Source organism: Enhydra lutris, unplaced genomic scaffold (genome assembly GCF_002288905.1).
Source record: "Enhydra lutris kenyoni isolate GAN:26980312 unplaced genomic scaffold, ASM228890v2 scaffoldscaffold8, whole genome shotgun sequence".
In the NCBI taxonomy this organism is placed as follows: Eukaryota; Metazoa; Chordata; class Mammalia; order Carnivora; family Mustelidae; genus Enhydra; species Enhydra lutris.
Window position 1 is genome coordinate 26,855,290 of NW_019154092.1, and position 27,671 is coordinate 26,882,960.

Genomic DNA, 27,671 nt, shown 5'->3' on the forward strand with positions numbered 1-27,671 from the left:
GGAACACACTGTGCACATAATGACCTCAAAGTTAAATTATTTCAGTGAGGATAAATATTTGGTTCTTCTAGAACTACCTTCACGTTGAATGTTATTTCCTCCATGACGTACACGCGTTCAGGAAACGCTTTAGCCACCTCCTCCACACTGTTGAAATATTGCACTGGCTCCTTTATATCTCGGTCTTGTTCCAGCAGCTTGAATTGCCCTAAAACACACGATAAACGGAAGAGATGTGAGATGTTTATGCTGGACAGCTGTCACCGTGGCGACAGCATCCCCCTTTCCTTTACTCCCACTCTTCTTTGTCAAAGGCTTCTGATCATTATCATTGGGGGAAAAAGTTACCATGGCAGGTTTTCTTCAACAAGAATATGTATCGAAGAATCAGCTTACAGATGGAAAACAACCATGAACTGTTTCTTTTTCATTTTTTATTCACACCAAGAGTTTGTTACCCGATGACCAAAATCAAACGGAATGGATGCCTGTCTGTAATTTGGTCTCAAAGCGAAAACCTACTCTGTTACAAATGATTGCTCATTTTGTTTTTCACAGGAATCACCTTGGCATTTAGCTGTAATTAACACCCACACAGGTGATCTTCTGAAACGAAGGCCGAGTGGCCTGGGGGAGCTCACTGTTTAAAAAATGAGTATTTAAAACTCTTACAGGGAGGATAAAATAGTACAGTGGACCTTTGGCTCTCACAGAATTGATTTCCTTGGTTTCAACAATATGCGGGCAACACCGAAAGCTCGTGAGCGGCTGTAATGTGGGGTGTTGCTGCCGCACAAGCATGAAAAGCCTGAGCAGAGCGATGCTGGGCCACGGGCTGAGCCTCCTTCTGATGAGTGAGCCTGGCCATGAGCCAGGTGGCATCTGGAACCACATGTGGCTTCCTTTTATTCCTTTTTATTGTTCTGTGGGAAGTTCATGAGAGAAGAATATACCATCACAGTATCCATAATTTGGGGGATTTGTGAAGACCTTTGAACATATTCCTAAAAATTTCAAGCATCTATGGCTGTTTATATACTTTCAATATTGATGACACTTCTGCTCCGTTCTAGAGGAGTCGTTCACAGCTTAGGATAAAAGACCGTATGTACTCAAGCCAAAGACAGTGTTTCTTGGTAGTCATTTTCGGAAGGCTGCTTACAATCTAACACTTGAGAAACTTGAAAAGGAATTAAAAGCTATAATGAGGCAAATCTCAGCATGCGTCTATGGGGCATTGGGCGGAAATAAACTTTCATTCATATTCTCAGGACTTTTTTTCACCATCTGTTAGGTGGAGGCATTATCCTAGATGCTGGAGAGAAGTCAATAAATAGGCCAGATAAAAATCTCTATCCTTCTGAATCTTACTACTTGTAGCAGGAGACAACAGTAAATAGGATAAATGACTAGGGTATGTAATAGGTCGGGGGTGAGAAATGTTGTTAATAGGGCTGGGCGAGGGGGACAGAGTAGGTATGGCTGAGAAGGTGAGCTGTGACATCACTGGGAGGTGTGTTCTACGAATTCTAATCATAGCCAAAAGTCTAGACAAAGAGCTGCTGGTGGATGGGTGGGTGGCTGCCTGCTTGGCACGCTACCAGTATGGCTGGAGTGGGCTGAGTAGGTTAGAGGGAAGAGAAATAAAGTCTGAAAAATAACAGGTGTTCAGATTACGTACAGCTTTGAAGACTTATAGCTCTATCTGAGTGGGATGGAGAGGTGCTGGGGGGATGCACAAGGAAGTGATCTAACCAATGTTAGAGAAGGACCACTCTGGCTGCTGTTTTGAGAACACACTGTGGAAGTACAAGGTATAGAGGCAGAGAGCAGTGAGGCAGTCCTGCAATCGTCCAGCTGTGAGATGGCAGGGGTCTGGAAAAGGTGAGAACGTGTGATGAATTTGGCCTGAGCAGCTGAAGGAAGCAGGTTTGGAAGGGTGGGGGTAGGATCCGGAGTTCAGTCTGAGACATCTGCTAGGCAGGGAAACAAAGCTCGTAGATGAACATAAACGTGTGGAGCTCAGAGAGAAGTCTGGCTGAGAGAGTCTAGGAGTCATCAGAACACACGATCTTCAAAGCCACAGCACTTGGTGATGATGGGCATGGGCTTAAGTGCAGACAGAGAAGAGGTCTAAGGCTTGAGTCCCAGGAGACTAAGAAGGACTGGTGGGGGGAGTGAGAGGCAAATCCAGAAGGGGTGCATTCTAGAAGCCAGAGATTTGAGCACTTTAAGGAGCGAGAGAGATGAGGCCTGACAACTGTCAGGTTTAGTAACTTCACTTAAGCAGTAGAATGGTTGAGGTCAAGCCTGACTGAGCTGGATTTAATGGAGGCTGAGAAGGGAGAAGTGGGAGTAACAGGAATGGACAGCAGGTGACGTTTGGGGAGTTTGGCTGTGAAGGGGAGAAGAGACATGGCATGGTAGCTGAAGGGAGCACATGGGATCGAGGGTGCGTTCTTGGTTTCTTTAATATGGTGGATGCTGATGGGAATGACCAAGGGAGGGACAAGACTATGAGGATGGAATTCTTTGGAGCATGTCCCTGCATAGGCAGAGGGGACACGGGAGTGGAAGGAAGTCACCTGTGAGAGCTCAGTGGGAGCTGGTGGAAGCTCCCTATAAGAAAGGCATCTGTTGAGAATAAGGTCGAGCGATGAGCTGTGGGAGGGCTGAGAAAAGAGGAGACCACAGAAAAGTCCACTGAGAGTGAAGGACACATCATGACTGCCGGACAGCCATAAGTTCTCACCTGAGGTTCACAGTCATGAATTAGAAGTGAAACCAAAGAGTAGAGTTGTATGTTTTCCTCCAGCCAATGGGTGACGCAGAGGGGCTGGCACAGAGCAGACAGAGATTTGGATCCAGTCAGGACTGTGAAACTGCCAAGTGAGGACGAGACGTGAAGGAAGGGCAGAGGACCCCGGATGTATGCAAGGGAGAACAGAATCACTGTCTGTGGCACCTGTGCTGGATGCAACATCTTGGGAGGGAAGAATGAGGGTGGAAAGTAATGGAATCAATGGATAGTGGGTTCTGATGGGGCAGGATTTCTGGAGGGAGGGAGCTCAAGATCCAGGCAGAGGAGTGGTCAAAGGGGAAGGCATGCACTTTGAGACAATGGAAGCATGCCGTGGTCGGTGATGACACAGTCTAGGGGGCAACCATGGGAGGAAAGGTTGAGGTGATGAGAAGCTAAAGGATCTAAGAGGCTGGGGTATTAGAAGGATCATATGTGTATGCACTGAAATCCCCAAGAATGAGGAGAGAAGGAATGGTGGAGAGAGAGGCAGTGAGCCAGGAGTGAGAATTATGGAGAAATGAGGGAGGGATCCTACAGGTGGTAGATGACAGAAGCAACGATGGGATCGCGGGTAAGAGTCTGAGGACAGGAAATGAAAGCTGAGAGATTCTAGGGAGGGGAGAAGTGGAATGGTTAAGGGAGCAATGAAGAACCCAGCTCCTCAACTTTGGGGCAAAAAATGGAGCTACCACCTGAGAGGGCTTCAGGGAATTGGTGTTTTCAGGGCATACCCAGGCTAGGGTTCAACAAGATAAAAGTAATGTCAGAGAACACCTTAAGGACATAGGGATTTCGTTGGTGATGGACTCCAAAGGGAGAGTTTTCAGAAGTTAAGGGGAAGGCGATGAGGACAATGTAGTGAACATACCTAGATACGACAGGTCATATACCTTTAGAGATAGGGAGGAGTAGGAATAAAACATTCGAAAATATAGTATAAAATGTTAGATTATACCCTTTTCACAAAAAACAACAATAGAATTCTTAAAAATTTTAAGAAATGATAGCAATTATCAGTACCACTTTAACAGATTCCGCCATGAGAACAAATCAAACTTTCATATGTCTCTACTCTACTCAGGCCTTGTACAAACTCATAATAATTATGGTGTATCTCCAGTTTCATCTCCATTCCTCTCTACATTTTCTGACATTCCCCCAACATGACTACACTTACTTAGAATGTTTGCATCCCATTTCATAATGGATTTAACTATTTTTCTGTTCTTACACAATGAGTCTGAGTTAGGGTAAGACTGACGTAAGTGCCAACTCGGCCACTGACACATGGTTAATCCGTCTGAGCTTTGTTTCCTCACCCACAACGTGGGGACACTTCAAAGGGCTGCCATGAGGATCGACAGCGAGGATTTTCAGTATTTAGCACAACTAACCATCTAGCAACCCTCAGCTCCCTTTCCTATTCTCAAGATGCACAGAGACTTTCTTTCCTCTTTTTTGGCTTGCTTTTGTGAGATAAAGTTTCTAGCGCTGGATTACTAAAGGAAAGGGTGCCACACAATTCTTTGTGTTGAACATGCCAGGCTATCCACTTTCCAAAATACCTAAACCAATTTGTATTTCTACCATGTGCATCTTTGTTGGACCACAGTCTTGCCAGAAGTGAGTATTCCTTTTTTGTTTTTTCTTAAAGATTTATTTATTTATTTGAGAGAGAGAGAGAGAGAGAGAGAGAGAGAACACACAAGTGAGTGCGGGGAGGGACAAAGGGAGAGGGAGAGAGAAACTTTGGAGTCTCCTCTCTGAGCTAGGTGCCTGATGCGGGGCCTGATCTCATGACCCTTAGATCATGATCTGAGGTGAAAGCAAGAGTCAGATGCTTAATGACTGTGCCACCCAGGTGTCCCCTGCAGTGAGTACGCTTTAAGTTAGACAATTCTGTGGGTACTAAAAAAGCATCTCTTGCCTGTAATCTGCATTTCTTTGAAGATCAGCAATGTTAAACAGTTGGATTTTTCTCCTGCAAATGGCTGTATAAATATTTAATAAATACATCTGATGTCATCTAAATTTCTTTTAGCCTCCAGAGACATATGTCTGGGAGTCTATTGGATATTTATACTTGCGAGTCTCATCAGCCCCAAATTCAACATGTCTCAACGCAGGGAAGCATAATTCCTCACATACAATAGCACTTCATAAATGTCCACCGAACAAAAGACAGAAAACTGCGTTGGTCCCAGGACTCGCAAACAATGAACCAACACATAAGTAACTGCAGGTTTTCAAAATTATAAATAAAAATGAGCTGCATGACTGTATACAAGGTTTGCCTGTTTCTGAACATGAGCTGCATGTTTTCATTCATCAGAGGAAGAAAGCAAAGGTGTGCTATGGTTTACTTAAAAATCATTATCTGAATTGCGCACAGAGCCTCAAGTAACACTTTTTAGGGACCAGCAGAATAGATGAGATTAAATAAGCAGTTGAAGTTATCTTCCAGGAAGAAGCAGACAGTATTTGAGCACTGGAATGTGATCTTCAGGAACACTAAAGTAGTTTTCCGTGAGAATTCAAACTTAAGAGGTCCACTTGGTTAGAATGTCCAGAACCATCTGACAGAGACACCAATTTTTGCCCAACATTTCCAGTTTCTTTACTAATCTGTACTTTCTGTTAGAAGACTCAAAAAAGAAATTGCTGGTTTGGAACCAGAACATAATCAAACATCATTAAACCAGGTATAATTTATGAAAACCTACCAATGATATCAACTGTCCAGAGGTATGAAATACTTTGCTTTAAATTTGTGATCAGTATTTTAGAAAATTTTTCTAATTTTTCTAAATAAGGGGGAAATAGGACAGGGGGAATCTGCATGTATGCCCAATAGTCATTATGTGGTGTGCAGATGTCCGATCTCTGAGCTGAGACCACTTGAGAGCACACAAGCCTATACTCAATTCCACCCCGTCCGTTCAGAAATGCATTCATAGACCAACCGTGTGCCACTCCAGTCACTTTCCTGTATCACAGAAGACATGACCCTTTAGAATCAGTGCCGCTTCACCAAAATACAGCATGAGCCACATATGAAATCATATATTTTCTAGCAGCCACGTAAAAAAGGTAAATAAGAGGAGAAATTAATTTCAATGTTTTACTTAAACCAATACATCTAAATAAGAGAATGAGATATTTTACCTTCTGTTTTTACATTGTCTTTATTATTATTATTATTACTTCTTGTATTAAGTTTTGAAAATCCTGTGTCTGTGTTACACCGCGGCACACCTCCCTTCACACCAGCCGTGCTACAAGAACTCAGCAGCCCCATGCAGCCAGTTGCCGCGTTAGACAGTGTGGGTCCACAACATCTCTGCATTCCCTTAAAACTGTGATCACAGATACTGTCCAAGTCCTTTCTTGGGTGACAGAGTCCTTTTGGGGAAAAAAGGTATCTCCTGACAAAATAAGATGCTTCCTCTCATGAAATAAGAGTTTTAGGACTCTCATCCTTTGTTTTCCTTGCCCTGTTAGTCATGATTGCTGATAATCTGATTTGTATAATAGAGCCTGGGATTCCTCATGTAACTGTCCCTTTACCACCATTTTTCTCCTCTGCCAATTTGGGGGCTTGACCTTTAAGCAATTCTTTAGTTCTTTTTCTATTGTGTTTGTGACCTTATACTAGCAGCAGCCTCAAATATATTTTGGATTATGGACCAAATGAATATTCATCTTTGGTATCGTTGTCATGTCAATATTCAGCTGAATAATTTTTTTAAAAGATTTTATTTATTTACATCAGAGAGAGAGAGAGAGGAGAAAGAGGGGCAGAGGGAGAGACTCTCAAGGAGACTCCCACTGAGTGCAGAGCCCCACTTGGGGCTCAATCTCACGACCCTGAGCTGAAACCAAGAGTTGGATCATCAATGGACTGAGCCACCAAAGGCGCCCCTCAGCTGAATAAATTCTAAACTTCTAGTCTCATCAGTGTTTGCCACCTATGTTGAACAGGAAGAACTTAGGAGCACTTGTAAGAAACTATTCTGAGACTGATTAACACACACAGATGAAAGAAAAAGAAAAAGAAAGGAACAACTATGACCAAATGTTTTAACGTTTGAACATACTGTACCTCAGAAAAACAGATTCCTTTCATTCGCTGTTTTAACTGTTCACTGGACAGCCAACAGTCAGTTAACGTCCCTTTCCTCTTTTCCCTACAATTCCTACAGACTACCCTGGAAGATTTTGGTTTATATGTTTCTTTGTGTACATGTATTATTACTTTAGACATTGTCCTAGCCATATGTTTAACGATATTTTACTTTTTTTTTTTTTTTTTTTAATTTATTTGACAGACAGAGATCACAAGTAGGCAAAGAGGCAGGCAGAGAGAGGAGGGAAGGAAGCAGATTCCCCGCTGAGCAGAGAACCCGATGCAGGGCTCGATCCCAGGACCCCGGGATCATGACCTGAGCCGAAGGCAGAGGCTTTAACCCACTGAGCCACCTAGGCACCCCGATATTTTATATTTCTTGTATCCCACAAATGCCTTCAAAATCTAAATTTATCAAAGATTTTTTTTTTCAAGATTTTAGTTTTATGTCATCTCTACCCCCAACGTAGGGCTCAAACTTACAACTCCAAGATCAAGAGTCACATGTTCCACCACCTGAGCCAGCCAGGCACCCCCTAATTACACCAACTATCTTAATGTAACGTTCTCAACAATGGGTCACAGCATATATGTGACTTCCTACAGCATGGGGTTGGCAACCTTGTTCTGCAAATATTTTAGGTTTCATGCGCTAAATGGTTTCAGTTGCAACTATCCCTCTGGTGACCTCTCCTGAAACCGGCCACAGACAATCTGGAAACAAAACTGGACAGCTGTGTCCCAACCAAACTTCACGTACAAAAACAGACAGCAGGTCAGATCTGGACCTTGGGCCCCACAGTTTGCTGACCTCTGTCCCACTGGAAGGACTGCAAAGTATGGATCAGGGTAGTGGCACGAGGACGGGACATCAGACTGACAATGACCAGTCCCTTATATCCCAACACCATTTTTTAAAAATAAAGATTTTATTTATTTATTTGACAGAGACAGTGGAGAGGGAATGTTAAGCAGGGGGAGTGGGAGAGGGGGAAGCAGGCTTCCTGCTGAGCAGGGAGCCTGATATGGGGCTCGATCCTAGGACCCTGGGATCATGACCTGAGCCGAAGGCAGACACTTAATGACTCAGCCACCCAGGCGCCCCTATCCCAACACTCTTAAATAGTTACACTGAAGTCTCTTGGAAGATGCCTTGCGAGGTACACATCCTAAGCTGACCCATGTTTATATCAGGATGGCAGTTTTTCCTTCCAATAGGAGCCTATAATGAAAAAGTGTAAGCTGCAGAAGTAGATTGTACTGGAACAGTCCAAATGACCACCAAACACGCGTTGCTACATTCTCTCACTGTATTAAGACCAGTTTTCTACGAATTTTTACTTAGCTTCTGTTCTTTTACAAAAGAAATATGACGCTCGCAGATGAGTCAACTTTAAGTACTCTGGGAAAGACGCTGAGCTCTTGTGTTACTATACTCCCTGGAACTGCTATGGCCCGTCAGAGGCCAAGCCTGGAGACAATCTAAAGGGTGAAGAGCCAGTTCCCTGCCAAAATGTGAAATCGATTTACAGAGCACATATTCCCACAACCCCCCCCGCCCCATGAAGGAACTAATTTTTTAACAGACCATTTCATGAATAACAGAGTCTTTGTGCCACCAAATAAAAACATTTGGAGATCATCGAACATCTGTTCTGAGATGTTACTGTCAAAGCCTGGTCTTAGAGAGGGAGGAAACTGCATTGTTTTTCAACAGCTTTGATGACTTCAGGAAATGTCTCCATTTTGAGAACCGTTCTGTCTCCAGAACCCAGAAACTCACAGGAACTAACTCAACACCAATGACATGCCCGTCAATTACAGCTTACCTAAATTTACAGTAATATTTAAAAAGCAAAGATTGGTACTAACTGCACCGTTTTCACAATCCGTTTCTAAAACTATACTGCATAGTTGTATGTTGACAAGAAGTAACTGTCATCCAGAAAATATCCATTTCTGTGGGTGTGTTCTTCAAGATAATCAGTGATTGGCCTCAGAAGGGATGAGATGTGAGGCACAACTAAGAGGCCCCTCCCAGAGGCACCTAAGTTTCAGGCACCTGTAGGATGCTATGAGGCTAAATACCTTCTCCTTTACTTGGAGGGACAAGGTCCGCTGTAGGAAATGAAAACGGAAACACAGTAATTAAGAAGAGACAGAAATAATGCTGAGATGTGTAGAAATAACAGAGAAAGTCAGAGGTGGCCGTATTCAGGTCTGTCATGTTTGTTACTAGCTGGGAAGTTATAGCCAATGATCAGTGGGAAATTAAGTTCCATGACCCTGCTGAAGATGGGGCTCCCTGTGAGTTGTGCTTCCTGGGTCCCCCTTATTGCTGGTAATGAGCACGGCCTGCGATAAGTCTTCTTCTACAGGTCAAGTTTTATTATTCACCGCCCCTTCAGTGCCGTGGTCAACTTTATGTGTGTAAATAAAATGAAATGGAATGAGAGCTGAGGCCTCTCTAGTACCCATCTGTGGGCCCATAACTCAAGAGAACAACAACACTCTACTGGCATTTCCCTCATTCTGGGAACAGAAAAACACTGCATAAATCGGGGCAAAATGATAAAAGAGAAAACAAAAAAAAAAATGGCACCGGAACACCAAAGCAACCTTAGAATAGCTAAAATGAGTAGAAATGGTTAAGAGAAAGGAAACCTGGAATGTTGAAATGCCGGGACCATGTCTGTTATTCAGTGTGGCACCCCAGCACTGCCCCACACAAGGCATACAGTAGGTGCTTATTAAATAGTGAATGAATGAAGGCATACATTCTTCTCCTACCCCTTTCAGAACCAGGCCACCAACATTACCTTAAAAGCTTTCAGGTCCACTGTGCAAATGAAATATAATCTAAATGGTTCAAATAACAGGGCTTTAAAACCAACCCAGTGGGCCATTTCCAAATATAAAGAAACGAGCACTTCTTTTTTTATGATAAAAAAATAAATAAATAAACCAGTTGCCATTTTTCAGGAAGCAAATAAACCTGGGCAGGAATCTACACTTATGGTCAACCTTAACATTACGTCTACTCTTGAATTTCTGTCTATACCTATGCATGTGGGCTGGAGGATCCAGAGGGCTGAAATGTAGAAGTAGAATCGCCAGGTAAAAGATAAACACTTCTTTTTATTATGAACCGCACCAACCAATATCATGCCCTTTAAAAACTTTATGCAAATGGTCACTTCCACCAACAACGTAGGAAAACTCATTTACCTAAACCCTTCACCAAAACTGCTGGTGTTCATAAACAACTTCGCTTCCCTTTTCTGGAGTAAGGGGAAGAGTTTTAAAGATTACTTAATATAAACAATTGCCAAAAAATTCACACAGTGCCAGAGGGTAGAGGGTGAAAAGGGAGTCTCCTCCCCAATATTATCCTCAGATCTCTTCTTAGAGGCAGGGCTATTGTTCTCTAGTCCATCCATCCATCCAGAAGAAGTATCCGATTCGATCTCCACACGCACAGTGCCACTCTTTGCAAAACAACTGGTAGCATTCTGTCATTTCATTATTCCACACAAAATCTGTCTCATTCTAAAAGCTGGGCCCTGTACAAACACCATTACTAATTTAACCAGTCCCCTATTGATGGTTCAGACTGATTTCTATCTTTTGCAGCCAGGGATGCTGAAGTTCATATCCTCGTACTAAAGGCACTGCATGCTTAATGAGAGTATACTGGTGGGAAAATGCCTAAATAGGGAATCGCTGGGCCAAAGGGTAAGTGCATTTTTATTTTTGACAGATACTGTGGAACTAACCTTCACAGGGATTGTGCTCACTTATATTTCCACCAACAATGCGGTTCCTCCTCCCTTTCCTAAACTCGACAGCCAAATTTTTTATCATTGCCAACATGATAGGTAAAAAATAGTATTTTATTGGAATTTTAATTGCATTTTTCTTATAAAGGTGGATCTCATTTTTATGATAAGTAATTTATATTTCATATTTTGTAAACTTTTCTGTTTTTCTCTTATTACCAATTTTTGAAATTTCCCTTAATCTTGAGCATCATTAAAAAAAAAACCCATAAACTCGAACTACTACAACATAGTATTTCCTATTCTAAAATCTGATTCCTACATTGTTTCTTTTTTTTTTTTAAGATTTTATTTATTTATTTGACAGAGAGAAATCACAAGTAGGCAGAGAGGCAGGCAGAGAGAGAGGAGGAAGCAGGCTCCCCGTCGAGCAGAAAGCCCGATGCGGAGCTCGAACCCAGGACTTGGGATCATGACCCGAGCCGAAGGCAGCGGCTTAACCCACTGAGCCACCCAGGCGCCCCAGATTCCTACATTGCTTCTAATTAGTTCCTAAAATTATGATGTTTTAGGGAGGTGGCTGTAGAAATGAAACTGGGGCAGAAGGAAAGTAAAGAACAAACATCAACCCACAGGCTCAACAAGTAACTACAGAGAATAGGAATTAAAGCCAAAGAACAGAAAGAAATCATTAGCCAAAATATGTTAAGTTTCTCCATAAATTACCTGTGGGTATTTTTATTTATTTTTCCTCCTAAGATTATACAACACAAAGTAGTCAGACCATTAGTTTCAACTCTGAAACTCCATCCCTGAACTTAAGTAGATCTGGATTCAAAATGGCATCATTCTACTTCACACCATGCAAATGGTTTCCCTGTTTTTTTGAAAATGGGAAAACTGTATTTTTCATTGTATCTAATTGGCCAGTTGCTTCTTCAGAATTACCAGAAATTTTCTGGGGCACAATTATTGTAAATATGATGGAACCCCTAAATGTCTTAGATTTGAATGTGGCTGCTGACGAGTTAATGTGGAAATCTTGGGGTCCTCTTCATCTTTCTTCTCCTATACTCATTCTCCCCTAACTCACCCTTTGGAACCTTGCAATCACTCTGCCCTCAGCCCGCCCTGCCACTCTCTTGGCTTTGATCCTCATCACTTCCTACTGGTATCACAGCTTTAGGTGTTAAGCCCATTCTCATTTCTGCCCATCCAGGATCACTTTGCTCATCTTAAAACACAACCTGAATGGATTTCATCTGACTCAAGTGTTCAGTGCTAATAAGTAAGCGTATAACAGCCCTTCAATTTCTAGCCCCAATCACGCTCTTCTGCCTTAGTTTTTTTTTTTTTTTTTTTAAGATTTTATTTATTTGTCAGAGAGAGAGCGAGCACAGGCAGACAGAATGGCAGGCAGAGGCAGAGGGAGAAGCAGGCTCCCCGCTGAGCAAGGAGCCCGATGTGGGACTTGATCCCAGGACACTGGGATCATGTCCTGAGCCAAAATCAGCTGCTTAACCAACTGAGCCACCCAGGCGTCCCTTCTGCCTTAGTTTTTAAGTCTCTCCATAAACTCACTCCACTTTGTTTCTGCAAGGGTTTCCCCCACCACCTGTGCAATCAATACTCATTCTCTCCCTCTCTGCCTTTGTTCAAGCTTCCTTCTCGGTCTCTGCAAAAGTATGGGTCCTTTCGGTGCCATTCTAAGTTCTGGGCATGACCATCTTCCTCCCTTATTCTACTTCTTCTCCTACCCTCTCAGCTCTCCTGGGCGAACCCCTCTATCATCCTGGCTCCAAGGACCACCTAAAGACTGATAACACAAACCTTCCCTCTAGCCAGACCACCCGAATTCCACATCAATGCTACCCTATCCCTGCTGTGTTATCTCTAGCAGCTCTCTCACAAAGCTCTAAAAATTGGCAGATGCAAAACAAAATCCATCTTTTTACTTCTTGAACCAAGCAGCCACTCAAGTGAGAACTTTGGGTGGTCATCCTCCACCCCTCCCTTTCCCTAATCTCGTACATCTAACTGGTGTTAATTCAACTTCCTGTTATCAATCAGTTCCTTTCTATATCCACTACTACTGTAAGTTCCCAACTGCATCATCCCTCACTTTGGCTAACTTTCTAAAAAGTGGACTGCTTTGCCCCCTGACTTCCATTCTGGGAAACTATTCCTTACACTACTGCTTAAAATTAAAATCTGATCATATTTTAAGTGAGGATGATTTGCAGAGGATTTATTTACAATGAGACTATTGCTAAGGGTGTGGGTGGGCTGCAGGGGAAGCACGGTGATAACCTAGGAACAGCAGAAGAGAAGACCCACCATAGGCCTGCTGGGACAAGGGGATGGACTAGTTACTGGAAGGAGAAAGTAGTGTAAATAAGACCGCCTTGAGAAGGGGAGATACAGCTGTTTCCTGGTGATCCTTCAAGGGAGGAAGCCAGAAAATTAAAGACCTTGACTTCATTCTCTTCCTGCTCATCTGCTGCTGGGGCTAGCAATCCACTGGCTGAACTTATCTGAAAATCAAAGAGCAGGAGAGTCTGGTGACTTAGCCCTACAGCTGGGATGGAGGCAATAAAGAATGGATTGGGATGTATGCCCCTCCATCCTCTGACTTTAGTGGCTCTCTATCTACTTCAGCAGCCACGTTCAAATCTAAGCACTGAACACCTGAGTCAGATGAAATCCAAGTAAGCTTCACTTCTTAATAAATACACAAGCTGTCCAAAATCTGGCCCTCACTTTCTTCTCACTGGGCTAAAACCCATCTAGACCCATCCATGGGGAACTATGGTTCTTCTCATCCTGAATTCAGTATATGGAATGCTTCTCCTCTATTCCCTGGCTTAGCTACTCTATTTACCCAGAATCAGTTCACTCATCACCCACTCTATTAAAAAAAATCTTAATTCAGGTATATAGTTGACCATACTCTTTAATGATCTCGTTATCTTTTTTTTTTATCCAAACATATAAAATATTTTATTGTCCTTATTTACTTACATGTCTATGTTTGGACACTAAACAGCAAACTCTAAAGAAACAGGGGATGTGCCTAACACCATTTTTTTATTCCCAGTGCTCAATACTGTTCAAGACACACAGCAGGTACTTTAATAAATGACTTTTGAATGAGGGAACGAATTTAAGCACCAGCTCAAACCCAGTCACCCATGCAGTTTCCCCTGAAGACCTCAGCCCATGCTGATCTTCACTCATATTTATTCCCAGAGTCTAACACGCAGTGATTTCCCACTGACTTCACCTGTTTTTGTACTGTTTTCTTAGTTGACCACAAGCATCCTGATAGCAGAAATATGTCTTTGACAGCACAGGTGGAGTCCACACTAGACACTTAATAAATGCTTGCTCTGAAGAGCAGGAGAAATACACGTATTTTGGAGTTTCAAAATCAAGCACTTACATGACCAGAAAAGTCTTGTGAATTGGTAAAACTGATAAAAAGGTGGAGATGGTAATCTGATAACTCTAGCACCTGCTGATTTCCGCAGGAAATCTGAATTTTTATGGAAACATGTCCAATTTTTAATGGCTGGCTCAAATAAAAATCTCATCTAACCCAGAGACTACTCTACATTTGTGAGAGGAGGAGGGCATGGCTGTGGTTTGAGCAAGGCCTTCTAACATCACTGATCTAGGTGGTGCCATATGTAAGTGGGTCAATATCCGTCAGGAAGTGTTCAAGCCATTTAGGTGGAAGGTCAAGGCTCTTGCAATGCTTCATTTCTCCCTTAAGCTGAAACAATGACGTTTAGTGGGAGGCCTCTTGTTTACAGCCTTTTAAACAAGTGTTATGAGCAAGCTCTCGGAAGACCTAGACTGTTGACAGCCTTCTGTTAGGAAATATCCTGAGCTCCTACTCCTGCCCTGACAAATATATTCAATCTGAAAATGTAATAAAGGATGGTAGGTCCTGCCTGCTTTCTGAATGCCAGAGTATGTTAAATGTCAGCACTGGCAAAGATGAGAAGAGACAATCACATACTAAATGACCAGCTTCTTCCTTCTTAAGATTTTATCTGTTTATTTAGAGCATAAGCAGGGGGATGGGCAGGGAGAGACACAGAGAGAGAGAAAGAGCGCAAGCCTGAGGTGGGCTCGAGCCCAGGACCCTGAGATCATGACCTGAGCTGAAACCAAGAGCCGGATGCTCAATTGACTGAGCCACCCAGATGTCTCCTAAATGACCAGCTTCTTCAGAAAGAGACTCAACACAGGATGTGGAAAGACAAAATAGAAAAGAGAAAAATCCAGAAGGGACCCAAGCCATCTCACAACGCCTCTTCCCAGCCAGTCTCTCTCACACACGTTACCTCACTCAACAATCCGTGAGGGGGTGGGGATTACTGGAGACTTGACCTATGAGGAAACGGAAGCTGGCAGAGATCAAGGACTATGCCTTTGGTCACAGCAAGTCATCAGTAAACCCAGGATGGTACCTCATGCGTTGTCACCCTGAGCCCGACTTTATTTTGCTGCTTCCCCAAACTACCCATAGCTCCCTCTTCAGGATGAGTCAACAGGGCAAGGAGCTGGCTATGCTCTGTGCGTTGCTGAAAAAATATCCTAAAGATAGCAGAAAGAAGGATCATGTCCTATTTATTTATGCAATGAATTCTTCTTTGATAGAATGAATTCTTCTTTGATAGGCTGGAGGGTTATTCAGATTGTTTTGTTTAATCCTCCAAAATGACCTTAGCAATTGGTTAAATGTAGAACAGGTCCTCACTCAAGGGTAATTAAGGTTATGGAAGGTATACAGTGTCACTGATAACTCACCCCATTTTGTGGAATGAGAACCCAGCCACTCTTTTTAATCTCTGGCATTGTACTCGTCAATGGGATGAAGCAGCTGCTTCTATTAAGGATCAAAAACCTAGGTTAAAAAAAAAATCAAGGGGCGCCTGGGTGGCTCAGTGGGTTAAAGCCTCTGCCTTCGGCTCAGGTCATGATCTCAGGATTCTGGGATGGAGCCCTGCATTAGGGCTCTCTGCTCAGCAGGAAGCCTGCTTCACCCCCATCCCCTGCCCTGACTGCCTCTCTGTCTACTTGTGATCTCTGTCAAATAAATAAATAAAATCTTAAAAAAAAAAAAATCAAGCTTCTTCCCTCCCCCTCTGCCTGCCTCTCTGCCTACTTGTGATCTCTCTGTCAAATAAATAAATAAAATCTTTAAAAAAAAAAGTGAGGAAGAAACAGAAAATGGGAAGCAGGGAAGAGAAATGAGGAGAAAGGGAGATAGGGAAACAGATTTTAAAAAGAAAATGGGCTGTAGAAATTGACACAAGAAAAAAACATTAGACACAGATAAACACAATTTCAACCCAGACAAAGGAAAGGAAGAGCACCCCAATGCAGAAAGGCAAAACACGGCTGTCCATGGCCAAGAGACTTCAGAGTTTAGACCTACAGGCAGATAGGAAGCAGATATGGAGTCAAAGCTGAGGTCTCGGAAGTTTTCAATACTACATTTCCTAAGATATATGCTTCTTTCCCATGCCTTATGCAAGTATTTAAAAAGGAAAAAGAGAGCCAAACTGCATGTCCAAAGTGTGTATGTGTGTGTGGGGGGGAAACACTCAAGGATTTTAACATTCCATCATTATTTCTCTATTGAAACATGACCCCATTCTTGGCTTCTTATTTGCTCCCTTTTCCACAGCTTAACAGTAAACTCCCACACAGCAGTGGGACCACAGAAGGGAACAATAATACAAGCAGCTGCTCAAGCTGTGGTTTCCATTAGGAAAAAAAAGTGCCTTGATTATAAGGGATTTAGTTTTTAACCTTTTGGCCAAAACTGAAGTGATTAAAACTTCATGTACAGAAACACGAATGGTTTCTTAAAAGTATGATGCAGAGCATACTCAGTATTTTTTTTTTTAATTTTATTTATTTATTTGACAGAGAAAGCAAGAGAGCACAAGCAGGCAGGGCAGCAGAGGGAGAGGGAGAAGCAGCTCCCCGCCAAACAGGGAGACCGATGTGGGGCTCAATCCCAGGACCCCGGGATCATGACCTGAGCCAAAGGCAGTCACCCAACTAACTGACCCACCCAGGCACCCCTAGAGCGTACTCGGTATTATCAAAGCGGGGTGGGGAGGGCAGTCCAAATTCTGACACCCACCTTGACTTACCGCATGGACTTGGATATGGGAAAGCTAGCAGAGACACAGAATCAAAACCGATCCCACAGGTCCTAATGTTGTTATAACATTGTCACCAAATTCTTTAGCTACAAAAAGCAAGGTAATCAAGCCATAAAACAATGCAGAGGAATCCTGAATGCAGGTGACAGAAGAGAAAGAAGCCAATCTGAAAAGGTGACATGTTGTATGATTCCAACTACAGGACATCTGGAGAAGGCAAAACTAGGGAGACAGTAAAAGGATCAGTGGCTTTCAGGGATCAGTGGAGAGGGAAGGATGAAAAGGTAGAGCAGAGAGGACTTTTAGGGCAGTGAAAAAAATCACTCTGTATGATGTTGTAATTGTGGACAGACTTGGCAAACAGAATAGACAACACCAAGAGTGAACCCTAACATATGACAGACTTGGGGTGGTCATGATGTGTCAATCAATGTAGGTTAATCAATTACAACCCCTTTGGTAGCGGTACGAGGTATGTGGGATATCTGGATACCGTCTTCTCAATTTTGCTGTGGACCTAAATCTATTCTAAAAAATTCAGTATTTAGGGACACCTGGGTGGCTCAGTGGGTTAAGCCTCTGCCTTCGGCTGGTCTCAGGGTCCTGGGATCGAGCCCCGTATCGGGCTCTCTGCTCGGCAGGGAGCCTGCATCCCCCTCTCTCTCTGCCTGCTTCTCTGCCTACTTGTGACTTCGCTCTCTGTCAAATAAATAAATAAAATCTTAAAAAAAAAAATTCGGTATTTAAGAAGAAAAAGTTGCAAGGCAACTCCTGAAAAGCTTGCATTTGATACAAGAAAGCAGAACTAAAGGAGAACACCTTCGAGGCCAGGCACGTTCTGTTCTCAAGGCTCAGCACGTGGGTGGCCCCCTCTGACACGTACTCATTGGTTGTCCTTCTGCCTCCACAGCTTCCTCAGGACGACAGTTACTGGCCAGAACTTCTGTAGTTGAAATCCTGGCTTTCCCCCCTACTCGACAACTTCTGGTTATGTCATAACCTTTTACACTTCCATGGGGCTCCTGGTTCTACAATACAAGGGCAATAAAACCCGTTTCAGTTATTGGGATAAAACATAGTAAACGGCTTAACACAGTAAGTGGCTCATGATAAGGGTTCAATGAACATCAGATGTGACAAAGACACACTTGCCACAAATGGAAAGCGTTTAATCATGCCACTATTTTGAATTCCTTTTTGTTTAGGAGAACAATATTAGCTCCTGGAATAACTCCACCAGAGATGAGCCATTCAAAAGTATCCTGTGCGCGCCTGGGTGGTTCAGTCGGTTATGCCCTTGACTTTTTTTTTTTTTTTTTTAAAGATTTTATTTATTCATTTAACAGAGAGGGAGAGCACAAGCAGGGAGAGCAGCAGGCAGAGTGGGAGGAAGCAGCAGGCTCTCTGCTGAGCCAGGAGCCGAATGTGGGACTTGATGCCAGGATCTTGGGATCACAACCTGGGCCGAAGGCAGCCGCTTAACCAACTGAGCCACCCAGGCGTCCTGCACCAGACTCTTTTTTTTTTTTTTTTATTCTATTTATTCATTTGACAGAGAGAGATCACAAGTAGGCAGAGAGGCAGGCAGAAGAGAGAGGGGGAAGCAGGCTCCCTGTGAGCAGAGAGCCCGATGCGGGACTCGATTCCAGAACCCCGAGATCATGACCTGAGCCGAAGGCAGAGGCTTAACCCACTGAGCCACCCAGGCGCCCCCCTGCACCAGACTCTTGATCTCAGCCCAGGTCTTGACCTCCGGGTCTCGAGTTCCAGCCCCGAGTTGGGCTCTGTGCTGGGGGTGGAGCCCACATTTAAAAAAAAAAGAAGAAAGTATTCTAAACTGGACATAGTTAAAGAAGTGGCATAACTGGCCATCAGAAAGATGGGAAGAGGACAGAACGAGAAATACAGAGAGCTGGATTTTGGAGGCATGCTGTTGACCATTAAGAGACTCTTGTTCTGGGGCACCTGGGTGGCTCAGTGGGTTAAGCCGCTGCTTTCAGCTCAGGTCATGATCTCAGGGTCCTGGGATCGAGTCCCACATCGGGCTCTCTGCTCCGCAGGGAGCCTGTTTCTTCCTCTCTCTCTCTCTGCCTGCCTCCTGTCCACTTGTGATCTCTGTCTGTCAAATAAATAAAATCTTTAAAAAAAAAAAAAAAAAAAAGAGACTCTTGTTCTGGGAAAGATAGCAAGCCAGAGATAACAAATGCTGCCTATTCTATGACAAGCCGCCTGATGCTTAAGATGTAATTACTTTTTTTTTTTTTAAAGATTTTATTTATTTATTTGACAGAGAAGTCACAAGTAGGCAGAGAGGCAAACAGAGGGAGGGGGGAAGCAGGCTCCCTGCCGAACAGAGAGCGCGATGCGGGGCTCGATCCCAGGACCCTGAGATCATGACCTGAGCCGAAGGCAGAGGCTTAACCCACTGAGCCACCCAGGGGCCCCAAGATGTAATTACTTTAATATATTTGTGACCACCATGACTGTGGATGGAGTCCTATGCCCACCAGGAAATCAGCAAAACTGTAGTAAAGAACGGAAACTCCAGCAAACTGAAAAGGACCTAAGAGACAGAGAAGCCTCATTCTTCTCAAATCTTTTCCTTTTACTTAAAAAATGAAGACACAGGGCGCCTGGGTGGCTCAGTGGGTTAAGCCGCTGCCTTCGGCTCAGGTCATGATCTCAGGGTCCTGGGATCGAGCCCCACATCGGGCTCTCTGCTCGGCAGGGAGCCTGCTTGTGATCTCTCTCTGTCAAATAAATAAATAAAATCTTTAAAAAAAAAAAAAAAAAAATGAAGACACAATAATCATGCTTGCTGGTGCCCTGAGACCAGGGGCTCCATTTCTGTTGAAGTGTTTAATGAACGAGCGTGCTTCCCAACAGTAATACATACATTTCCAGAACCAGCAGTTTCCCCTCCCCCACCCCATGTCAGAGCCACTCTCTCTCGTGTTTTTGCAGCTTTCTGTGGGCAAAACGCCCCACGCCTGCTCAGCTCCCTTCTTCCAACACTTTCCTTGTGTCCAAATGCGTGCAGTTCTATTCGCCACACATCTAGCTTACTGAGCCTTCCCTGGTGCCTTTCAGGTTTTGTCTCCAGTCCGTGTCAAAAAGGCTGCGGAGCGAGTGCAGGACTGTGCTCAGGAAAACGGTCCATCCCACAAGGGCAGTTTATGTAAACAGGCTGTTTCTGACAGGAACGTCCGCCGGGATCAACATGGCCGCAGAGAAAAAGTACCCCATGAGCAGTCACTTTGTCAGGGCACAGAGACATATTTCAGATAAAGAATTCTTGCTCTTAATGTAGGGACTGGGGCGGGGGGAGGGGGGAACAACCCTAGTAAGGACTGAGTCAGCAACTATGATTTCTGAAATTGTACTAAGGGGACTGACTTTCATTTTCTGATTCTCGAATTTTATTTTTTCAAAAATAAAAACCAAAACCACTTAAGAGTGCCAGGGAAATGAGAAGGCTATTGTAAGAATCTATAATATTTAAGAACCTATAGAGATGCTGAATGGAAGTTAAGGCTAATAATTTACCGATTAAATAAGATACATAGTCATGAGAAAATGAATAGTTTGTATCTGTGACGTGTTGACACAGAGTCTTCTTGCTGTCTTAATACCTGGTCCATGGAACAGTGAAGAAAAGGCGGTATTTAGCCTTGCAATCAGGAGCAGATACAAACAATTCACTCTAGGAAGGTGCCCATAGCTCATAACGGAGAAAACAGGTTATCAGTAAAGCAAACAGGTCTTGTAACACCTGCAACCAGACACCCGCTAATATGTGTGGCAAGGAAAGAATGCCCAGAAAAGTTTTCAGCTTTTGTTTACAAATTTCCTCTGAAACAAACAGCGTGACGGATAGTTCATGTCTGAACTGCAGCGCTCGCTTTGGGATGTAGGACGTGCTAGTCAAAATCTTTTTGCGTAAATATAAACGCATGTTCATTCAGCAAAATATTACTTAGGCCTCCCTTGTTACGTTAATGGTAGGCAACCTGAGTGGCGGAGAAGAGCCTAGCCCGGGTGCAGGCAGACCTGGGTTTGAATCTCAGCCCTGCCCCACAGGAGATCTGGGACTCTGGGGAAAGGACCTCTCTCTCTCTCTGGGCTTCAGTTTCCTCTCCTATAAAACTGGGATGGAAATACCGATTTATCATTGCAAAAACTGAGTCAGACCATGTATTATTATTGCAAAAACCAAGTAAGACCATGTATACACAACGCTCTCAAAGGGCAGCTTGCACTTGATGAAGAGGAAGAAAACTGGTATCGTTTCATACTATCAAGATTCAAAAACAGAACTAAAAACAAGGGCTGCATTATTTTCCCTCCTTGTTTTAACCATCAGTCAAAATAATCTAACAATTCCAAGCATATTTATTTACTTACTACTCCGTTCAGGGCACTGTAGTGTGCAAAGCGCTACAGACATTTCAGGTACTCGGAGATTATCCAGCAGAAAAATACTTAAAAACCTGTTTGTTTGTTTGTTTTTCTCTTTCATTTACATATAAACTTGAATATTCCAATGCCGGTTCAATTTTTAAGATGTGAATGATTTAGGGTGGCATTTTTTTCTTTTGCATGTCCTGCCACTAATTCATGAATCCAAAATAATGGGATAGTTCATAAACTCAATCACTGTTAAGATACAGTGAACTGGGACCTTCATTTAGGCTGGCTGCTGTGGCGGACCTCTGGGACGTAAAACAGCCCATGTCAACAAATAAAGGTTTTGTTTGGTAATCACAATGGATTTCCACCTCGGGTCTAGCTGAAAACTTTCCAAGGCTGGGATGGAGTGTGTTGACATTGTTTTCACGAATATTATTCTTCCTCGTCACAGAGTGCCAGCTCCCTCCCTCAGCCCTTCTGAGTCACTTCAACTTATACAAACATGCATGTGCAATAAATGAAGTTAGAGTGGGTTAGAGAAATGGAAAAAATCTTTATATGCCAAAGAAAAGGAAAAGAAAATAAAAGGAAAAGGCTATACGGTCTTCGGTGTTTGTAAAACGGGATCACTATATAGAAAAAAAACTAAAAATGAATCACTACGTGACACCATCTCTGGGCAAGGAAGGACAGCAACAATTACATTAAAGGATTTCTGTCCAGTGAAGGGTATTATGGGAAAAGTTGACAGATCAGTGGAAGAATAGACGATGCTTGCAAAGCCTAAAAGTGAAAAGAGATGACATCCAAACTATTCAAGGAGATCCTGCACATCACACACACACACACACACACACACACACACACACACACACCCACTGCCAGTAGAAGCATGGACCAATGTTAAGTGGGCAACTTACTACGGAGGTAGCCTAAAGACGAGCAAGCATGTGAAGAGAAGCTGTATGGTCAAAGAAATGCTATTCAAGAGCTCTGACTTCACACCTACTAGGCTGCAAAGCTGTAAATTCCTGATGGGGGTCAGGAATCCTGCTGGACTGTGGTGGGATCGAGGTTGTGGCAGCCATCCTGGAGAGCAGTATGGCATCATTTAGTCAAGGTAACTCTGCTTATTTCTAAGACGCAGCAGCAGCTCTACTTCCGTGTCTGTTTCCCAAAGAAATGTGCACCCAAGGCCATGGGGGCATACATAGGAATGCTCACTGCGGCATGATTCTGGCTGCCCACTTTTGGGAAACCACACAAATACACGGCAGTAAGAGTGGATTTTTAAAACACAGTGTATCTCTAAAGCACAGTGCTACATGGAAGAAAAAAGAAAGGTGAGATTTAAGACACAGTATGGTTTATGTTAGTTTAAAATATTTGCACATAAACCCTTGCACTTTTCTAAGAATACAACCACAGTTAAAAGTTACACTGAGCACATTTAAATGGCTGCATATGGGAAGGTAGGAGGGTAACGTACTACCCGGGATGAAAGAGAATTAAATCAAATTTACCCCCCACACATTTATTTCTAAAGAGAAAACTTTTTTTTTTTTTAAGATTTTATTTATTTATTTGACAGTCAGCGATCACAAGTAGGCAGAGAAGCAGGCAGAGAGAGAGGAGGAAGCAGGATCCCTGCTGAGCAGAGAGCCCGATGTGGAACTCGATCCCAGGACCCTGGGATCATGACCTGAGCCGAAAGCAGAGGCTTCAACCCACTGAGCCACCCAGGTGCCCCACTAAAGAGAAAACTCTTATCACTAGTATTTTTAACATTTACTTAAAAGATCAGGAAGGGAAGAGAAACAAGTGAAGTAGCCTAAAAGGTAGGAGGGAAGAAGGGAAAGATTTGTGTTTTCTTACAGGCGAGGCACTGGGTTTGACCGACAAATGAAAATACTCTTTCTTGAAACAACAGCTGCCTTCCAGCACTGCCTTCAAAATTCCACACAGGCCCCACAGGGCTACACTCCGATATCAAGTCACCCTTGCCTTTGAAGAGAACGGGAAATACCTCCCAACCTCACCAAGAGCTTTAGTTCACAAAAAAATGTATTTTTTATCATTTCCACCAAATTGATGTCATATAGAAAAATTTAGCCCCCCCCATTTCTATTTCATTCATTTTGGGGGTAGCAAAAAATCTAATGACCTCTAGAACATTTCCTCCTCACATTTAAAAACCTCACATTTGGCATTGCAACCCTTCCAGTATTAGACTGCTTTTTATACAAATAGGAGGCTCTCAACGGGTTTCCTAGGTTGTAAAGAATTTAACACTGCCCTATATATACCATAGATTACTAACCAAAATGAGAGATGATGAGTCCTATGGAAGTAGGTGAAAACTGACTGTTACAGCTTTTAGGGAGGCATCCAAATGTATATGAAACTGTTACATATAATGCTGTAAAAATGCAAATGTGGATACAACTGTGAATTTATAATTTTATTTTGGAAGCAACATATTAATATATGCCATAAGAAAATAAAGCAACACAACATTAAATTCTTAAGGAGTAACAAACTCCTGGTTCTCAAATGGGTATGCATGAAAGTCACCCGGAGGGCTTCAGAGAACACAGACCGCAGGGCCTGATCCCGCTCCTGGATTCAGTTGGGGCGTGGTGGGGATGAAGACTCCATTTCTACAAACTTCCAGGTGATCCTGCTGCTGGCAGTGCCCACTCTGAGAACTCCGTACCAGCTCAGGACGGAACTGGCATTAACCATAAGAGCAGAGAGATCACAACGGTATGGTTGGGTCAGAAGAGAAACTGGGACACCAGGGACACCCTGAAGCCACGCTAGGCTTTGGACAATCAGAGAATATGGAGGAGGTAAGAGTACGTGAGCACAGGCAGAACCGGGGGAGGAAAGGACAAGCAGTAGGGACAGCCTGATGGGCATGGTGACAGAGAAGAAGGCAGGTGGGTGAACTCAATCTACTGAAATGGTGTGAGCAGAGGACTGACACAAACTGTGGCCCTGGGCAGCCCTCCTGCCCACTGGGTTTGCACCCTGTCCCACTGTTATCCTCGGATATGACAGCTAAGAGCCCTCCCTAGCGAGCACTTCGGCCCACAATGCTTCCGTAGCACTTCTCATCATTCTAAGTTAGCAACTATAAAAGAAGTTTTATAATGTGTATTTCTCCCAGTCTTATGTGAGACGGGGGTGACACTTCCAGCACATTCTCCCACACAGCCCCGCACTGTATATAACACGCTGAATGAGCGAGCACACGTGTAGGACCGTAGACCCGAGCTGGTCAGAGCACAGTGAACTCTTCCTGGCCCCCTCGATGGCTGTCCTTTGGAGCTCAGGGCCAAAGCCTATGCTGAGCTGTTTCTCACCCTCCTTTGGGCAGAGCCAAAGGTGCGTGGTGCAGGGAAAGCTTACCAAAACCAAGTCTTACCACCCTAAAAAGGGAGGATAAAAGAGGGAGGGAAGGAAGGTACTGGAGGCTCCAGTCACAAAATCCCCGAGTTGCCCCCACTATGTAACCTAGATTGACCATCCATTCATCCTTCCATTCCAAAATCTACAGTCAGTCCTGTGATGTCCAGACAGTAGTCGGGGAAGAGTGGTGCCTGTTCCCGTCTCTGGATAGAACCCAGTTCTTCCTCTTGGAAACCGTGCGGACTAAATGAAATGAGCCTAGCAGAGTGGAGTGCAGTGCTTGGCCCTCAGCATGTCACACATGGAAACAACCAATTCTAAGTTCCTAATGCTGGTCCCTCACACATGCACCCTGGAAGGCTGCTTGGGCATGTCTCTGAGAATACTAGAATGGAACAATATTGAGTCACCAACATGGTGGTCTAAGACATGGACTAAAGTGACGATGACAAAAACAGACACAGCAAAAGGAGCATCCAGTTTAGGACGTAAAAAAAAAAAACAACAACAACAACAAAAAAACCACTTTTCCTTTGGAGCATCTGAGGCTGAAGTTATAGTAAGAAAGTAGAAATGCATCCAGTAGGCAGCTGAACCTTGCCAAGGGAGACGTCGCGAAGTCAAACCTACAGGAGGCACCAGTGGAAGCTGTGAGGGTTAGGTTTTCTGCAGAGATGACAATAGCGAAGACAGGCACTGAGTCTTTTTTTTTTAATTTATTTATTTATTTGACGGACAGAAATCACACGTAGGCAGAGAGGCAGGCAGAGAGAGAGGAGGAAGCAGTCTCCCCGCTGAGCAGAGAGTCTGATGCGGGGCTCGATCCCAGGACCCTGGGATCATGACCTGAACCAAAGGCAGAGGCTTTAACCCACTGAGCCACCCAGGTGCCCCCAGGCACTGAGTCTTAAGGCCAACACAGTAGTAATGAACCAAAGAAGGAAAGGAATGGAGAAGACGGAGGGCAGTGGGCCATCAGGAAGGGTGGCAAGAAGAGTTTCGAGGACAGCCCCCACTAGTGTCTGCTATTGCAGACGCAAGGAGCGGACATGGGAGAGACCATGGTTCTGAAAACCGGAAGTCACTGTGACATCGAGACCAGGTTCTGAGGGGGAAGGACCCACTGAGAAGACCAAGACCCCTACAGAATGGCTGTGATCCATTCTCTGAGTCAGAACTTTAAGAGTTCTTGAGTAACTCACACTACTTCTCAAGCCAGGTATACAAACTCCAAGTAAGTGGAAACCTAGCCCACTCGACGAACCCCAAATACAGCGAGTCTATGTGATTTCCTGGGAAGAGGCAGTTGGATCATGGCCTTTGAGCTCATCCTCTGAATCATGAGCTGCCCCAAATACTCTTCCTGGCAGACGACACTGAACCTGGTGTTGATTTTTCTCTTTTTTAAAGCTTTAGACATTACCTCTAGTGCTCATCATTCGTGTAAATAACAGAGGGAGGTACATGGGGAGCAGCAGCGACTGGTTTGGAAAAAAGACTCAGATCTCTATGCAGGCTGGTGTGTGATGTGCAGAGTGAAGAGGGAAGTCTACTTCTATTCCACGTGAGCATGAAGCCACGACACCACACGAGCCAGCCCCTGCCGTGCCAGCAGGCGGGGGTGGGCGGGAGATTCAGCAAAGGATTCCTGAGGGATGCTCAGGGTCCCATTGTGCACTGAGCAGTTAAGGACATAGTGAAATTACACTTAGAAAGAAGCAGGTGTGTGGAGAGAGAGGAGAAAGAGCAAAAACCTACAGAAACTGTAAACCAAGCCAAACACTTCAATTCCCAATTCAATTTAGCCCCTTTCCCTTCAGAAAAATCTCTGAGAGAGAGCTTTACAGAAGGCTTAGCCAATCAGACGCCAAGGGATGCAAATTTCCAAGGCAGTTCTGATGAGTGATGAGAAAGCCCAGTGGTCTATTTAGGCTCCACTGGGAACAGCTTTGAGACAGATGACACCCTGAGATGTCAAAATGGTTATTTTTGTGGAAATAAAATCTGATGCCAAGTTTTTATTTACCAAAACTTCTCACCTTAAAGGGAAAATAAACAGAAAATTGCAAATACACTAAAACAGTCCCCATTTTTGCGGGAGAATGAAAAAGTGAAAGCAACGATGGTTTTGATATTTTTCCAGACTGATTAATATATGCAGAGGGGAGCTCCAACTTCATGAGGCAGAAGACAATATCCCCGAGTGAGCTTCCACTTGGGAAGAGGGAAACAAAGGACGTCGCAAAATGGTAAAAATGGAGTTGTTTCAAAGGGCACAGGCTGTCCTGACATGGCATGACCTATTACTGGTATTTTGGTCTCTCGTTGATGTTAACTTTGATAAAAAATAATGATACCCCAATCTTGTCTTCTTCCTTCAGAACATCTCTCTTGGGCTAACCCGGAGAATATCATGCCCATTCGACTCTCACTTCTCTGCTTTTTCTCAGTGAAAAATCCCATGACTGTATTTCCCTCCCCTTAGTAGAAGTGGGAAACTGGTTCAGGTAGGAGATGTGTGGGAACTAGCAGAAGAATGACAGAAATACTAAAGGGGTGGCCAAGAGCACCCTACATTTGCCACTAATGCCCATTCCGACCAGGGAGCTTTTAGGAACGCCCTTTTCGCCCACTCCTTCCTCCCTCCTCAAATATAACCACCTCCTCCCGCTGCCAATTTTCAAATTGGCACAATGATTAATGACCCAGGCAAGAACTAAATTTCCTGTCCAGTAGTACAAGGCTGATTTCCAATAAAAGAACTCACTCAAGACAACTATTTCCTCTCCACAGCTTCTAATCTTTTATTCAGTTGTGGGCATTCTTCCCTCTCAGTGTGAAAGCAGAATCAATTTTTGAACTTCCATTTGGTGACTATTCCAAAGAATCACAGAATGCGAGAGCTGGAAGGGACCTTAAAGGCGGTGTAATTCGACCTCCTCTTTTCTCGC

At 43.8% G+C, this 27,671-nt stretch overlaps 1 protein-coding gene across 2 annotated transcripts in view; it reads right to left on the minus strand.

The window, feature by feature from the left end:
- The window catches only part of LOC111142588 (GRB2 associated regulator of MAPK1 subtype 1), a 196,875-nt gene that overhangs the window by 38,668 nt on the left and 130,536 nt on the right, over nt 1-27,671 (minus strand). For both annotated transcript variants that reach the window (XM_022495880.1, XM_022495879.1), the window contains exon 3: nt 78-208. In XM_022495880.1, coding sequence (XP_022351588.1) covers nt 78-208 — 131 coding nt within the window. The remainder of the gene's footprint in view (nt 1-77; nt 209-27,671) is intronic.